Below are 18,584 nucleotides of genomic sequence, written 5' to 3'. Positions count from 1 at the left end.
AGCAGGGGTTTATGGCATTGAGTATAGCAGAGTGTGAAATTGAAAGTTTTGTAGGTGTTGATGGTAGTCAGAATGGTGCGCATAGGAGGTGTGTAGTTGAAGCCCCCTGTGTTAAGTTTGTTAGTTATGTGAGAGCTGAATGCCATAGTTTGAATGTGTCATGTGTCTTGTTATTTGAGGAAGGAAGGTAATTCTGCAAGTTGGTGTTGTCAAAGATCCACCTTTCTAAATGCGTGAATATGCTTAAGAGAGGAATGATTCTGTGAGATATTACTGCAATTGGCTTTTTGATAGTCTTAACAATTGCAATCACTTTGCTTTGGCAGTACTTTTTGAAAATCTGACAGCGCTTGTATGAGTAATTGTTGATACAGATAAGCATATTTAATTCCTTCAGATCCTAGATATCTTAATTTATGTTCGTGAATTCAAAGTTTTAGATTTTTATGGGTGTCTGACACAAGAAAAAAATGAAAATCATGGACCTGTTTTTTCTGTGTATATTCATGTGTGTGTGTGTTTGCTGTTTGTGTTTGTGTGTGTGTGTGTGTGTGAGCCTGGGAACGGGTGAAAGTGCAGTCACTAGAATTTTTGTGAGGTGCAAAATCAAAATTTGACCCCTACTTACTTTCCTCAGTTTTAGAAAACTGAATAAATAACTGTTTAGGCTAATTTTTGAGTAATGTCTGATAACCTATTTATTCATTATTGATATTTTTTGGTATATTTGAACTTGAATATCTAATCACTGTTGTTTTCCTTAATTAGACAATACCCCAACTCTTTTGACAATGTGTGTTCATAACATACATGATTCAATGATGTAAGCGATCTCTGAGACAATGCGATGTTTTGACCTCATTGTGTGTGTCCTCAGTCAAAGCTACTCTACCAGACCGTTGATTTCGAGTATGGCAATGTCATTTGAAGCTGCTCTTGTTATATTGTGAAGGTAAGTAGCTTAGTGGTTAGGTTATTCAGCTCATGATCATAAGGCTGTGAGTTCAATTCCCGGTGGTGCGTTATGTCCTTGAGCAAGACACTTTATTTGACATTGACCCAGTCCATTTGGCTGGCAAAAATGAGTTGCACCTGTAATTCAATGGACCAGCCTTGTCACATTTTGTGTCATGCAGAATCTTCCTGTATGTTAAGGGCATGCATGTCTGTAGAGGGCTCAGCCACTTTCATGTTAATTTCACGAGTAAGCTGTTCCGTTAATCGGATCAACTGGAACCCTTGTTGTCATAACCAACAGAGTGCTAGTTAGTTGTAATATGGGATATGGTGTGACCGTTGCTAATGGTCTAATTACTCTAGATACAGTTACTTTGCAATTTTCTTGTTGGTCTGTGTTGATGCAATTTTTTCTAACTTTCTATTTTTTATGGTTTATATATATTTCACTTGTGTTGTGGTGTTGATGTACTATATTTGAGGTTCCTGCCTTTTATTATCTTTATATTAACTTGTGGGGTGTGTTTTTTTTTATTTTTGGTAAAGTGCATCTTTAATTATTTTACTGAATGTCAATGCACTACTGTGTTTATAGGAATGATATAGCCAAGTGGTTAAGAAGTTTCATAACTGCAAGGTACTGGGCTTGATCCCACTGTATTGTATTATGAACAAATGTCATCCTTTGTTAGTGAAATTGGGAGCACAGAAGTCCATTGGGTGGATTGTAATTATAATTCAAAAGGTACAACCATATCATACTCACTGTGATATGACTTGTTTCATCCTATTGGAGTGTAATTTGGGAGATTTGGTGTCCTGTACAGCAAAAATATTTCTTAAACAGGTTTGACATAAATATAGCATATAATGATGAAATCTTTTAACTCTATAAAATTGTTTTGTCGGACACTTATGCTTTATTGTATGGAGCACTAAATACTTAGTGACATTTTTGTAGGCTCTTTACATTCTGAGTTCCAATTCTGCCAAGGTCGATTTTGCCATTCATACATTTGGGGTTGATTAAATAGGTACCAATTGAGCACTGGGGTCGATATAATTGACTTATATCCTCCCACGAAATTGCTGGCCTTGTGCCAAAATTTGAAACCATCATAGTATTTAGAATGTTTTTATTGTGTTTAAAACGTGTATTCTTGTGCCTGAAATGTTCAGATTTTTCTTCTAATGTATTCTTTGCCAAGCTCTGAAATTGAGAAGGGAGATAATAATGGTATTTCTTGCATTACCATTGCTGTTGTCATTATAATTGTTCTCTGGACAAAGTGCTGCGCAGTGTTTTGTCCATCTTAACATTCTGAGCCTTTCATCCTTTTGGAATCAATGAAATAAGTTCCAGTCAAACACTGAGGTCAATGTATTCGACTACCCTCTGCTCCTTAAATTTCAGGCCTTGTGCTTATGGCAGAAAGAATTACTACTATTTCTGCAGTGTGTGTGTGTGTACATGTGAATGTGGGGTTTTTGTGAAGTCCATTACTTGTTGCTTGATTATATTTGAGTAAACATTTTGGAAAGCACTTATCCTTTTATGCATTTTAGAGTTTGTTTCGTGTAGAGACCTTGCTTTGGTCAAATTCCATTGATGTTTGCATGTTAAAAAAAATATTTTCCTCTCTGAAGAGCCTACATTGTTTGACCAGTGTTCAAGTCATAACCATCTTGTCTTCTTTTCTGACAAAATTTACTGTGGGTTCCCTAAGTCTATCAAATGCAAAACAAATTTAAATGCTGCCTTACATAGAGGACATTCTGTTTATTGGCATAAATATTTACTTGGTTGGTTTTTAATATTGGACAGGATATGTATAAAGCTTTGATAATATTTATCTTCAACTGCTGATGGAGGTAACAGTATTTTTTATGGGATTGGTGAATATTTAGAAAAAGAAGGTGCAGAATTTTGTTTATATATATATTTAGTACCATTGTAACGTGTTATTCCATTTAAAAATAAAATTATTTATCATCTGTGAAGAATAAAATGAGAAAAGTGAAAAACACTAAAATCTTCGAGCAAATTACAAGGATTAATTGAATTTAATATTTAATTTCAGAATTGACAACTTTAAAGGAATGTGAGATAAACCTCCCCCTTGATTGTTAGCTTTGTATTTTAAATTTTATATCAGGCATTTTGCATGATTAATTTAAAACAACATGAACAAAAAGCATTACATTTGATAGTGTAATCTGATTGCTGGAAGGTTAGAGGATGACCCTGTTGCCAACACACAATTCTGACAGATATGAAACATGACAATGAATGAAGAAAGAGTATTTAAGAAACAAAGAAAAAATATGAAGCCATTTCCGTATACAAACCATTAGACTACTATTAAAGACAGAATAGACATACATTTAATCTTTTCTAATTTTGTTGCTATTATAATAGTTTGTATACAATGAAATAGAGTAACCAGCTGACATTTCTAGGTTATATCACTGAGTTTTATAAAGATTTAAAAGATACAAGTTGTCAAGTGTTCACATGATATTCCACTATTGCAAACAACCAACTAATTTGGAGGCCTAACAAAATACTTCATACATTTTAATTGCTGTCTTTTCTATTTTTTTCTTTACTTTTTAAAAATTTTCTAAAAGGCAAATTTCAAACAGTAAAAGTAAGCTTAAAATAACCTGGCTTTTGACTCTCAGTTCTTACAATTTCACCTTACTTCAATCATTAACACTCTTCAAGAGCATGTTAGTACCTAAACTCTTAATTTCCCCAGTAGTCTAAAGTCAATGAGACTCATCACCAGTTAATGAATGTTTCTACTCATATACATACTATATTTAATTGTGTATGATATAAGAAATGTAATACAAAGCATGAACATCTAAATCACAGGTAGCATTATAACTGAATGTACAAAATTTAAGTTTAAAAAGTGAGTGAGAGGGCTGTATTATGTTTGACATAGTATTGTACTAGCATTGAGATATCATTGTACTGATTGAAAATAGTGATTAATTTTACCTGTTCAATTTGAGCAGAGCAAATAAAATATTCATTGATCATTAGATTGAAACATCTGGAGTATTGAGATCTCTCTGAACTTTTTTTTCCCCTAAGTTTGGCAGTCCAAGGTATCCATGATAGTAGTAGACTCAGAAAGGACTGAGAAATAATTGGAGCAGATTTAAGAACATTAAGCCAAACAGATGAGAATGACATGATACATTAAAAACTTGTGAAGGCTATGCCTGCATGGAAAAGAAAGGAAAACATTAAAATGATAATCATGATGATGGTGCCCAGCCTGTTTTCTCTTGGTAAATTATAGCTGTTCTGGGCAAGAAATTAAACTACATCTGGTGGTGAGACTCCAGCCTAGATGTTCAGAAATTTGGGAGAGAGTAGAGTTACTCCTTAATTACTACTATCCTCAGGTCTGCTCTGACTTGGGATGGTAGTACTTGTCAAGGGCTACAGTTACGGGTCAAATAGCAGAGATGGGCTTATAGCTAAGGCATATAGAACTTACAGAAAAGCTAGCTTGTACATATTTGTGGACAAGCCCTGATGTCACATAAACCAGTTTCCCTGCCTAAGGATTACATAGGCCTTTGTCTTGTGAGTAAGCTTAGAAGAACTAGAGGCTAACAGAGTAAACTGTAAATAAACTGACAAAAGGCAACAAGAAATCGTTGCATTAGACCCGTGAGGAATTACTTTGAAGGGGAAACCATGAAGATTGTTGTTTGAAATTGAAATAAATTGTTTGTGACCCCAGCCCTCTTACTTTTCAGACAGACTTTGTATTTAGCATTTTTTTTTTATCACTCATCTTATTACAGATTATAGAACTGTTACAACTTTTCAGTTAGTTTTCAAAAGAATGAACTGGACTTTTGTAGCCAGACTCTTGTCTTGCAATTGACTCAGCAGAATTATATTATTTGTGGTACTTCACCATAACTTGTGCAATAATTATTTTGATTAGAGACAAATTGAAAATATTAGGAGATGAATGTAAGCATTAAATATTGAATGAAAATATAAAACGAGAATTCCAGTTATGAAATAACAAAAAATATTTATTCCAGATTACATTTATTTTTTTCCTTCTGTAAATATACATGCTATATACAATTAATGTGTGTGAATACCAAAATCAAGTTGTGTAGACATTATTTTTATAAGCCTCATTTGGAATAAAGTAGAATGGGGGACCTTGAATATCTATGAGTTACAGACATTGTGGAATTTAGACAAAAAACTATAAAGTAACAAAACATTTGTAATTATCATGATTCTATTGCTTAGAAAGGGTAAAGGCTCCACTTCAGTCATGAATGACCATGGGATTACCCCTTTTAAGTTCCCCTCTGACGTACATATCCAGGCAAGGTTGTTTATGGATGACCAGTAGTCACCCATGGATACCAGCCTCCTCTCTCCATGCCACCGATGTTATCCAAAGGAAAGGCAAATGCTGATACAGCTTGGCACCAGTAATGTCACAACATATTTCTACAGCTGAGTGAACTGGAGCAACATGAAACAAACCATCTTGCTCAAGAACACAACACAGCCTGGTTCAGGAATCGAACTCCCTACCTCATGCTTGTGAGTCTGATGCTCTAACCATTAAGCCATAGCAGTGAATTATCCCATCTTATAACATCAACTGGATTGGCTTATTTGAGAGCAAAGCATCTAGTCTAAGCCAATGATTCTCAACATTTTTAACTTGGTGGTACACTGGAAGTGAAATAAAAATTACAGGTGCATGAAAAGTTTAAAAAAAAAAACTATATTTTGAAGTTAAATATTTTGAAAACAATGTACCTTGTTTTATTCACCATACTTGTGTATCACAAAATTATGATTAATCCTTTTGCATTTAAACCAGTTATTCTGCCTGATAATGTGGAGGAAAGAATTATGATGGTGAAAATGATTATGAATCTGGCTTTATTATCATACTGGTGTTTAGTTAAATATGTTGCCTATATCAATCCTCAGTACTTTAGTACAATCTACTGGATGAAAAGCAAAATTGACCTTGGTGGAATTTGAATACACCATATACAAATAGATATTTCCCCTCTGATGCTTTAACAATTCTGATATCAAATATCATCCTCACCATCATCAATTCAATGTCCATTTTTCTATGCTTTTATGAACCACATGGAATTTGTTGAGGCAGAATTTCTACTGCTGGATGTTCTTGTTGCTAACCCTCACCTGTTTCTGACCAAGGTAATATTTCGTCGTGGCCAGATGTATTTTCACAAAAAATTGGAAATAGAGGATATCATCTGTATGATAGTGAAGCTCCTTTACAATTAATACAAAATATCAAGGTAAGGAGACACCAACAGCCATACCTCCATGCACACACACACACACACAACTGGCTTTTTTTCAGTTTCTTATTTCTGTATTGCCCACAAGGGGCTACACACAGAGGGGATAAACAGATTAAGTTGATTATATCGACCCCAGTGCGTAACTGGTACTTATCGACCCTGAAAGGATGAAAGGCAAAGTCAACTTCGGTGGAATTTGAACTCAGAACGTAACAGCAGATGAAATACTGGTAAGCATTTCGCCTGGTGTGCTAACGTTTCTGCCAGCTCGCCGCCTTCAGTTTCTGTGTACCAAATACATTCTCAAGGCTTTGGTAAGCCTGGGACTATAGCAAAGGACACTTGCCCAAGGAGCCAAGTAGTTCACACAGAAGCACTTACACTGGATTGTATATTTAGTGTATGTATGTGGATGTGCAAAAATACATTATGCATATACATAACTCCAAATCATCACTGAGATTTATGGTGACTGATGATCCGGCTGTGCCCGTGCTATCTTTTAGTCAGTCTATACAACTGGGACTACATTATCTAATGTAATCTTAGATGGTAAATTATGGGAAAAATTTGGCTGCTATTTCCAGCAGGTTGAGTCACCATGTAGAGGCACCGTCTTTAGCTCCTGATCAACAAATGAGTAATAACTCAATACTCAAAGATATCTTTATCACATGACACAAGTTTTCTTTATATATGTTGCATTGATTCCTGTAAACAATTTACTTGTTGCATGAGCAAAATGATGGTATTGGTAGAGAAGCATATTTGACCCCAGTGTATTTCTAGTGCATTTCTTTTTGCCTCCAAATGAATAGAAAACAAATTTGAATTGGTTGGGATTTGAAGTCAGTACAACCTAAAACCACAAGCTTTGTACTGTGTTTCTTCTCTTCCTCCATTTTTTATTGAGTTAAATAAGTTGATTAGACTTTTGCCTATGTGGTGTTTTAGTCTTTTTGTCCTCTTTTTAATCATACTTGTTTTGATGTTCTTTTGAATACTATTTTCTAGTATTGACACGTAGGTTATGAATTTCTACATAAAAATATTTGTAATATTGACATTATTTTTCTTTTCTTTTCTTTTTGAGATAGTTTTGTATTAGTTTGGTTGTCCTTTGCAACAAATTACTAGCATTTGGTCTCTTGTTTAGAATCTTTCTTTGCTGGGAGAGCAAAACGAAGTTTATTCCAAAACCAAGGATCATCATATTTTAAATAAGTTTTAGTTTTCAGGTAAAGCTTGAGATCAGGATCTAGTAATTCTTCATTGATATTTTCAAAAAGAACAACTATTAAGGTATTCATTTTTTGGGAAAGACCATCATAATGTGCTGTTTGGAATTCATACTTGCACCATTCACTTTTTAGAAAGTTGTCTGTAATTAACAGTATAGTTCTTTTGCTATTTTCAATGCTATTGATAATATTCTCTGTTATTTGTAAACCAACTTCAAAATCACGAAAATGTACACATAGCTTAAATGGTGGATTATTCTGTTCAAGTTGCGGAAGTAATTCATTTAAGACAAACAAATCCAGAGAATTATCAAAAGATACAAATGCATCATAAAGTTTATTTTCTTCATCAATAATTAGTTTCTTTGACATGAAACGGTATCCAAAATGAATAAATAATAATAACTGAATTTCTTGTCGATAAGCATATACTAGAAAAGTGATGAGGAAAATCAGAATTATTACAGAAGATACTGCAGACACACTTGATATTAGAACCTTATCTTGATAGGGGGCAAATTTTGTAATATTAAATGTGACATTATTTTGACAGAATTCTTGTCCATAATTAAAGATATTGACCAATGCATCATATTTTCTACAAAAAATCTGCTCACCATTAACCAGTAATTCAGTATCTTTTGCAAATATCTTTTCAAATTCACTAATATCATTACATTCACAAGACCATGGATTATCACTGAGATAGATCTTCTGTAAAGCCTTAGAAGAAAACATTTCACTAGTAATAGTTTGCAATTTGTTGTTCCGTAAATCCAAATATTTAAGTTTGGGAGTTTCAGAAAAAGTGTTCTCTGGGATATATTGAATTTTGTTATTATAAAGTATAAGTTCCAGTAGATTTTTTAAGCCTTCAAAACTCTTTTGCTGCAAAGCCTCAATGAGATTATTTTGTAAATATAATTTTTTTAAATTTGTAAATTTAATGAATGTTTTATTGGCAACTATTAATATTTGTGAATTATTCATATATAAAACTTCAGCTGCACTGTGGTCAGTGAAGTTAGTATTGTACAAATAGTTCAGTTTATTTCCACTAAGATCAATATGGATACCTGCAGATGGTAATCCTTTCAACTGAGTCAAATTGGTCTTTCTGCAATCAACTTTATGGAAGTTTTTGTCTAGTGAAAATAGACATAGACACTCTACTGGACAAATATCTTGGCATAGGCAATTTTCAGATATTAAACAACATTTACAACTGAAAGTACAATAATATTTTATATGGCTGTTTTTAAGTTTATTGTAGTCACATAAAAGGTCATTTTTATTTACAGTATCCAATGTTCCAATTGGTAACCACGGTTCAATATCACCACAAAATATCATATCAAAAGATTTAGTTACAAAAGGATGCTTTTGTTGCCACGTGATAGACTCCTTCAACCATGTCAAATGGCAGTCACATTTAAATTTATTACCTAATAATAAAATTTGAATTGCTTTTGCATTACCAGAACGTATAAAATTAAAGCTTCTTACAGTACTTAATCGATTTGATCTGAGATTCAATTCAGTCAAGTCATTCATGTCATGAATTATATCATCAGTCAGAAATTTTATGTAGTTATGTGATAAATCTATGAGTCTTAAATATTTAGGAAACATTGCTTTTGCTAATGTTGTTAAGTGATTGTTTTGACAATAAAAATCTCTAAGTGATTGTAAATGACTAATTGTGTCATATCCTAACTCTGTGATACTATTGAAAGCAATATTGAGTCCCCATAATTTATGTAAGTTTTTAAAATGGTGTTTATTTATATTTGTTATTTTATTATTTTTCAAATTAAGTATTCGAAGAGACTGTAAGTGTGAAAATGCATCATTTTCAATTATTTCTATTTCATTATCTGCAAGGACCAAATATTCAAGGTTTTTAGTAGTATTCAGCACTGAAGAAATTTTTTTGATATTGTTCTGTTTTAACTGTAGGAGCTTTATTGACGATGGTAGCTTTGGTATATGATTCAATGAATTTGTTGATAAATCCAAAGAAGAAAGTTTTGAAAGAGACAAAAAAACATTTTCATCAAATATTGATATTTGGTTATCATTTAAGTTGAGGATTTCTAGACTATCAAGGCCTTTGAATGCAAATTTTGGCAATGATGTAATTTTGTTTCCAGAAAGAGTCAAAGTAATTAAAGATTTACTTGCTGCAAATGCATTTGGGTGGATAGTTGTGATATTATTTTTATCCAGCATAAAATGTTTAAGAGTTTGAAATTTTGCTACAAATTCAGGGATATATGTTAAGCCACAGTTTTCAAAGTTGACTAAGACAAGTGGTTTTCTATTCAGAAAATTCCATATTCTGTCACCCAAAAGTGTATTTTTAGCTCGAAATAGTTGAATGTTTGATAAATTCTGTAGTGTAATAGGCATCTCCTTTATTGGATTATTTGATATATCAAAATAATACAATTTGTAAGAAAAGTCAAAAGATGTCTGAGGCAACTTACTCAAGGAGTTATTTGAAAGATCGATATATTCTAAATTTTGAAGATTAGAAAATGCATCCTTCTGAACGCTTTCAATTCTATTGTTTTGTAACAAAATATACTGTACTGATTTTAAAAGATCACTGAAGCTATCAGATATAACAGACAATTTGTTATGATTCAATGCAAGTACAGTTATATTATTAAATAACATAGAATTTTTTAAACAAAGATTAAAAACTTCAGATATATTTTTAATATTATTTTCTGCTAAATTTAAAGTTGTCAGTTTATTCTGATGACAAAGGGAATTAACTGGAAAATTAACTGAGTCACAGTTGTTGATTCTTATAGTTTCCAAATTGGGAAGATTGAAAAAAGCATTTGAATTTACATTTAAATATTTACTTTTATAAATGGTGAGATTTCTAAGATTATCTAAGCCAGCAAAAATATTTTCTGTTAGATTATTAAAATAACAAGTTTCAAAGACGAGTTTTCTCAAATTAGTTAAGTGCTCGAATGGGCTATTATCCAAAGAACTGGTGTAACCATATTCATCACATTTTATATATAGGTACGTTGTATTTTCTGCAGCCAACATAGAGAAGATTTGATAATCATCTGATTTTAACTGAGTAAAATAGCAAGTAACACTCACTGTGCCAGGCACCGTTTGCTGATTAGTGCATTTACATGAAAGAGGGCAGTGGTATGATTTTCCAGAATGCACTAAATATATGCCAGTGAAAAACAATAGAGAAAATATAAAAGGATTGTGTAAATATATCATATTTAGTTAATATCTGAAAAAGAAAGAAAGAAAGAGATATTAGATAAATGTAAGTAAACAATCATCAAAGAAGAATGAAGTTGCATAAGTATAAAGAGATAAAAAGCACATTCAGTTTTTAGAAGCACTTACTTCTTAAATACAAAAAGGCATTTAGACACATGATGTAAAAAGCCAGAGAAATTGATATTATAAACTGCAGGTTGAGGCAATCAGAACTGGCTTCTGAAGCTTTAAGACATTAGAAAGTAAGTTTGTAGATACATCTGGTTATATATTTGGCAAAAGAAAAGAAAAAAAAAAAACTACTATCCCAGAATACAACAATATATAATTTTTCTCTTTTCTAAATTTAAACGAAAATAGATCTCTCTTGATCTTGTTTGTAAAATAATGTGATTATAATTATATGACCTATGGTTTGAGAATACAGGTTAACATAGGAGAATTGAGATGCAAAATTTCACATCTTAATTTACCAGATCATTTGAGGTAAATTTTAAATATATTTATGGCTTCTTTATGCATAATTATGTGTTTTACAAGTCAATGGGATAATGTGTGTGGGTAGATACATACCTATCAGTAAGAAGGAAAATTAGCTAAATCACCATCACCATGACAACATACTGTATTAAAATCAAAATGAAACAGGGCTTAATTAATGAGATACTTCTTGTAAGATCACCTGATGAGATATTTCTGCACTGAAGGATGTGCCACAACCAGTTGTACAGTCTCCCACTCATGAGGAACCACAACAGGATGGGTCAAAACAATCGTTGTGAGCAATAAAGTTTCTTGTATATTTCATTTTCTGTCTTTATCATTTGTTATAGACTCAACAAACACTGAAGAATTCCTGAGGTAGATCCAGCAACAATTGTGAAAATACTGTAGATGATGTCAAGTAGCCATAGGCAGTGAACATGCTTCCCTGGCTAACTACTAGGTACATGTCCAATACTTAAATAATTACTTACTACATCCATTATCCTACACACACACGGTCAAATTGATACAGACACCTCTGATAAGAATCTAATAAGATTCGAAAATCAATTAAGGTTGTTAATTTTTAAAAATTTCCAGGGATATGGCTAAATTAGCCCTGTTTATGTATGTACTATAAAAGTTACATATATCCACTATCATTATCCTACATATATTGTATATTACACCTAGATACTGTGTAGGCTGATATCCCTGTTGACAAGCCCCTAATATTTAAAAAATAAAGTGTTAACACTTACAGTATGCAGATTATTAGCTTCGGTTTTATGTACCTACTGTAACTGATGTGTATAAATAGATTGAGTATTGGTTTCGCTGGGATTGGTTAAATTGATGTTGATGCCTTAAATGAGAATCCAATTTTTTTCAATCTATAGAGAAGCAGCTAAATCAATTCTGTTTATATATGTACTATATATATATATGTGTGTGAGTGTGTGTGTGTGTCTGTGTGTATTACTGACTAAGTTTTTGATATTTCAAATCCTATCTTTCCAAACCTGTTCACTTCTTCATCTTGTCTTAAATACAGTCTGTTTAATATGCTCAGTGTTTTTGCTTTTTTTTTTATAATCAGATACCAAATGAGTATGAAAGATAATGTATGCGCATTAAATATTCATGCTCACATAAGCAGACAGTGACAAACAGATAACCATTAAAGGATATGACATAATACTTTAATGTTGTTAAAAGAATCCAGTAAAAGAATGAAAAGTGTTCTACATATGCGTGTGTGTATTGTTTTGTAGTTACTTTATACACTGTTAAGAGTCAGTGTTTTCAGAAAGCTATAAAGCCCAGACATGTGTCTTTTTATAAACAAGCCAGTTGTCAATAAGGAATAAATATGTACGAGAGAAGAGAAAGAGAGCGAGAGAGAGAGAGAGAGAGAGAGAGAGAGAGAGAGAGAGAGAGAGAGAGAGAGAGAGAGAGAGAGAGAGAGAGAGAGAGAGAGAGAGAGAGAGAGACAATGAAATAAGGTGAACATAAAAAACTTGTTCCCCACCATCCCACCTCACCGAAACATACGCCAAGCATTCTAACATGATAGATATGCAAGGAGTGGGTCAAGGAATAATTGAATTTGGATTTTTCCTTTTTATGAAATTAAGATATAAAATAACCTTTGGTTCATGAATGTTTAACTAAGCAAACTGAATTTCATGTCAGCTATCATTCTATTGTTATTACTACTAGCTGAAAGACTGCCCTCCAGGCATTTTTCTGCTAACCACTTGATAATATTTCCACACTTGATTCCCAATTCTAATAATTTTTATGATATTTTACATCTAATTATTTCTTTGTATTATAATGCTCACTTGCTTAGTAAATATTTGTTTTCATTATTTTATCAAAGTCATAATCTCTCTTTTTTAAACAAATATCACAGTAGTCCAACAACAGAGGGTAAAGCAGTTTGTCAAGTTTTACCTTCCCCTCAAAGCAACAGAGATTTCAATTCAGCAGCCCATCTGTAAGCTCTGCAGTGTGTGTGTGTGTGTGTGTCAGAGAGTGAGAGAGAGAGAGAAAGAGAGAGAGAGAGAGAGAACATTGCAAACAATGAATGAAATAAGCATGAAATGAAAAAAATCGTATAAATAAAAGGCATTGCTACAAATGTATACACCCCTGACTTTGTTGCCTCATAACATCCAGAAAAATGGATACTTTTTAACAAAATTTTCTACAAATACTGCTTAGATGTTGTGGCTTCAGAGTATATAGGAATTTATGAGAAAGAATTTTTCCAAGGGGGTGGAGAGAGGAGTTTCAGAAAATTCACATGATCTGACATTTTTCCCTCATAACTTTCAGGAAAATGAGTATCTTTTGATGAAAGTTCATACAAATCCCTTTCAAATAGCATAGATTATGATTATAAAGAAATTTGTGGGGAAACTTTTTTCAGAGATTTCCCCCATTTTTCTAAAACCACAGTTGGGAAGGTGGGGGGAGGATCTTTGTATGAAAATGCTAATATTTTCTCTGTGCCTTTTCAACTTATTTTTCTCTGTACAACTACTTGTTTGGATTAATAAGAATTTTTCTATATGTGTGTGTGTGTGTGTATACATGTGCATGTGAGCCTGTGTGTTACTGTCTCTTTGCTTGACATCACATAATAGTTATAAACAAGTGTCATTGTCAAGCAAGCAGTGACTTTTGTGGCCAGTCTGTGAAATCATGTCTGGTCACAGAAATATTACCTTACTTGGAAACAGATGAAGATTGGCAACAGAAAGAGCATCCAGCCATAGAAAAATCTGCCTCAATGATTTTTCTTTACCTGTGTAAACATGATGACAATGATGATTCTGTGGTCAACAATAGCAACTAACCCTCTTCTAAAAAAAAACAATAAAAAAAAAACTCTTGTCCTTGTGCCTTGGCAGAATTGTTTGTACTGAAAAGATACCTTGTGATATTTCTCCAGCTCTTTACCTTCTGGGTTCCACTTTCATCAAGATCAACTTTGCTTTCTATTCTTTCGAGGCTGGATTGATAAAATAAAGTACCAGTGAAATATAAAGGTCAATGTAATTGAATAATATATTTCCCCTAAAATTTCTTTATTGAAACAATAAAGTTTTAAGCTGGTAGAATCATTCTCACCATGGACAAAATGCTTAGTGGTATTTTTTCTGACACTATGTTTTGAGTTCAAATTCCACCGAGGTCGACTCTGCCTTTCATCCTTTCTGGGTCGATGAAATAAGTACCAGTTACGTACTGGAGTCAATGGAATTGATGATCCTTCTCCCACAAGGTATCAAGCCTTGTGCTTGTGGTTGAAAGGATTCTTCTTCTTCTTCTTCTTCTTATTATTATTATTACCAGGAAACCCTGGGTAGCTGTATTTAACAATATTTGCTGTTTTTGTATTATAACAATATCTTTACTCTCTTAACTGATGGGGTGTTTTTCTATTTGCTGAAGCATTACCACATGAGATATATGCATCTCAGTATGTGTTTTGGTGTTGATTCCAAAACTGACCTTAGATTTGCTCCATCGCATCACATTGTTGTTGTTGTTCTTCTTCATCAGTATATGCTTTTATTTATCTTGAACATACCAAGAGTTAATTTTACACCACTATTTGCGAGAATAGGATACAGTATAAAAATGAAAGAGGAGTATGCCAACACCAACATTGTTCTGGAGAGGTTACAAATCATGTTCATGGATGGGTAATTTGTGTTGATTTGAAAATGGCAAACCTTCTACTGGGCCAGTAAAGAGGTTATATTAAGTACCCTTTTTTCCTGTGCAACTGGGACAGTAGGACTACAAAGGATCACTGGGTGAAAAAAGAATACCACCCACTCCTCAAGAAACAGTTTGATGCCAGGTGGCAAAAACATCATTAATGACCATCTGGCTGATAGGAAAGGCATTGTCTTCCCCCCACTGCACATAAAATTTGGTGTTCATATGAACTTCACTGTGATCAAGAGCCTTGATGAATTACTTCAGATATATATGTACTATTTCCAAATGTTAATGATGATGAGAAGACGGCAGAAATATTTGATGAACCTCAGATAAGAAAACTCCTCAGGGATCCACATTTTGTTACAACAATGAGTGCAGCTAAAGCTAGAGTTTGGAATGCCTTCTCTGATGTGGTGTGCAATTTCCTTGGGAACAGGAAAGCTGACAACTATCAAGAGATTGTACAGGAATTGCTCTTGAGTTTCCAGGCACTTGAATGTAGAATGAGCATTAAATAGCACTACTTACAGAATCACGTGGGTGAGTTTCCAGAGCATCTGGGTGACATTAACAAAGAACAAGGTGAACTCTTTCATCAAGATGTAAAAGTAATGTAAGAACACTACCAAGGCCAATGGGACTCAAATATGATGGCCAATTACTGCTGGAGCTTGATGTGAGACATTTCAGAAGCTGTGCACAAGAAATTGTCAAAAAGGAGGAAGTTCTCGCAGTAATAAGATGATCAGAATGAATGACCACAACAAACAGAGATTTTGGATTTATATTTTGTTATCACCTAGCTTAATTCTTACATGCTAATGTGCATTTACTCTCAGAATTTGTGTTTTGATTTATTAGATTAAATGAAACAAAAAGACATTGTTTATTAAAAATTTGATCTACGTATGTTTAATTTTTCCTTTATGAGCATTAAATAAATGTGTCTAGCTATTATTATTATTATTATTCAGGTCACTGCCTGGAATTGAACTCGGAATCTTGGGGTTAGTAGCCTGAATAATAATAATAATAATAATAATAATAATAATAATAATAATAATAATAATAATAATGGCAACATCAAAAAATATCTTAGGAATGAGAACCCAGTTTCGAAATTTCCCCAAGACACCTGATGAAGGCTGGAGGGTATATCAGCCGAAACGTTGTGTTAACAACAAACAAGATGAGGACAAATATCCGTCAATTGTAAATAATGTAAATAATGAGCGAAATATGATGTTCCCAGGTTTATATCAGAACACAGTTTTAGGATTTCTGCAGATTTTACTTTTCCATTTTTAAGTTGGCCACTCTGCATCCTGAATCAGTATTGTTCACCTCAAGAATTTTTAAGCAGCAAACATAAGAATTGTTAATGACGAATGAAAGAATTGTTAGCAGCAAACTGGTAAGTTGTATTTTCAATTTAATATTTTTATTAATCATTTATTTTCTAGCTTCCCACTACATTATAATGAGCAAAGAAAAAACAAGGTTGTACCAGCAAAATTCCAAAAGGAATGGCTTAAGATGCCAGCGTCTACTAAGTGGTTATGTGAAGTACCTAGTGACCAATCTAAAGCATGTTGCAGATATTGTAGATGTAATATGTTGGCAAAATATTCTCTTTTAGTAAGCCACTGTGAAGTAAAGAAACATAAGGCATCAACACCACAGCAAATGATTCCTCTTACCAATTTTATCAAAACCAAAAAATGATAAGACATCTATGCTTGAAGCAAATTTAGCAATGTTTATTTGTTGTCACTCCTCATTTAATAGCTGTGATCACTTAATAGAGTTATGTAAGAATTATATGTCTGATAGTGATATTATAACCAAAGCGAAGTTGCATCATACAAAATGTGCAAATATTGTGAGAAATGTTCTAGCTCCATATTTTGATGGATATGATGATGATGATGAGATAGAAAATTTATCCTGTTATTAGATGAATTCAATGATATATTGATAAACAAGTTGTTAGAAATTGTTATATATCATAGTGACAATCACAAAAAAGTGGTACATGCATATCTCAGTGTGGTGTCTTTAGAAACATGATGCAGATGGCATTGTAGATGCCTTAAAAATTGAATTAGTGAAAAAGAAATTAGATATAAAAAATTTACTGACTATAGGAACCGACAATGCTAGAGTAATGATAGGAGTCAACAAAGGTGTTTTTCAGAAATTAAAAGAATTTCCATCATTAGTTCTATTTAGATGTGTATGTCATTCTTTACAGTTGGCAGTATCCTACACTTGTGCTGAATGCTTGCCCATAGATTTAGAATTTTTAGTATCCGAAACCTATAAATGGTCCTCTCATTCTTCAACAAGACAAAGTGCCCACAAACAACTTTACCTTGCTATCAATGATAAAGAGCCTTTGAAGATCATGAATTCTTCTTGTACAACTAGGTAGCTCTCAATAGAACCAGTGGTAAATAGAATTTTAAGCCAATGGTTTGAATTGCAAACTCACTTCCAAACTACAACTACAAAAAAAAAAAGTGCTTTACAGCACAAACGTTGCATGAAATGTTTTGTGATTCTAGGAATGAACTTTACCTTTTAGTTTTGCATCCAATTTTAAAACATGATCTGGAAGTGAATAAACTGTTTGAATCAAACACTGTCAACAAAACAAAATTACTTGAAGATCTTTCAAATTTGATCAAATCTGTTGCTAATATGATAATGTTGCCAACATGTAGAATTGATCCTCTTGATCCGGATGCTTCTATTGAAAAATTTCTGGATCCTAAACCAAATTTATGCTACAGGTTTTAGAGAAAGATAGCAGAATTGATTATCAAGAAGGCTGTAACAGCCACGAAAGAAAATAATATTCACAAAGGAGCACAACAATTTTTACTCTGCCTTTATAAAGAGCTCAAGCATTGTTTGTCAGTAAATATTAATATACTGAGGAATATCAAATGTTTTTCAGTAGAGAATATTTTGCAGCATTTTAAAGAGCCAATTTTACCTGCATTTAAACGAAAAAAAAATTGCTTCACTTGAAATTCAGTTTAATAGCATTAATTTAATTAAATGGGCAAATATGTCTAATACTGAGGTATTCTGACGGGAAGTCTTGGAATATAAAGATGCTACTGGAGGAAATCCTTTTAAAGATGTTGCAAATTTTGCCATTAATCTATTGACATTGCCAAACTCAAATGCAGAAGTTGAATGGTTGTTCAGTAGTATGGGTGTAATCAAATCAAAATTGAAAAGCAAAATGCATCTTCCTATGCTTAGATCAATACTGTCTATAAAATATGGCCTGAAAAGATATGGCAAATGTTGCAAAAACTTCGATGTTCCAAAACACATAACTAAGAAGATTGGAACCTTGAATGTATACAGAGGTCAAGACCTAGGCACTGCTGCTGAAAGTGATCAAATCAGTGAAATTCAAGAAATTATTTCTCAATGCTGAATATAATTAAAGAAAGTAAATAAAAATGTAAATAAAAATTAAGCTTTTTGATATAATTAGTCTTTAGCAAACGAACCTGG

The 18,584-nt window shown here is 32.8% G+C and overlaps 1 protein-coding gene across 5 annotated transcripts in view; it reads right to left on the bottom strand.

The window, feature by feature from the left end:
• Positions 1–5,001: 5,001 nt before the first annotated feature.
• Positions 5,002–18,584, bottom strand: part of LOC106877089 (toll-like receptor Tollo) — a 17,596-nt gene continuing 4,013 nt past the window's right edge. The window contains exons 2-3 of one of the 5 annotated variants that reach the window (XM_014925880.2): positions 14,248–14,325; positions 5,002–10,824 (exon numbers count right to left, since the gene is read on the bottom strand). In XM_014925880.2, the coding sequence (XP_014781366.1) occupies positions 7,443–10,811 (3,369 nt within the window). In that variant the 5' untranslated portion in view covers positions 10,812–10,824; positions 14,248–14,325 and the 3' untranslated portion in view covers positions 5,002–7,442. Of the gene's footprint in view, positions 10,825–11,390; positions 12,038–12,064; positions 14,181–14,247; positions 14,326–18,584 lie in introns of those variants that run through there. The other 4 variants (XM_052967706.1, XM_052967705.1, XM_052967710.1 and 1 more) reach the window with 4 other exon arrangements.

This window comes from Octopus bimaculoides, chromosome 1 (genome assembly GCF_001194135.2).
Source record: "Octopus bimaculoides isolate UCB-OBI-ISO-001 chromosome 1, ASM119413v2, whole genome shotgun sequence".
Classification (NCBI taxonomy): Eukaryota; Metazoa; Mollusca; class Cephalopoda; order Octopoda; family Octopodidae; genus Octopus; species Octopus bimaculoides.
Note: the sequence above shows the minus strand (reverse complement) of the source record. Positions and strands in the feature narration are given on the sequence as shown.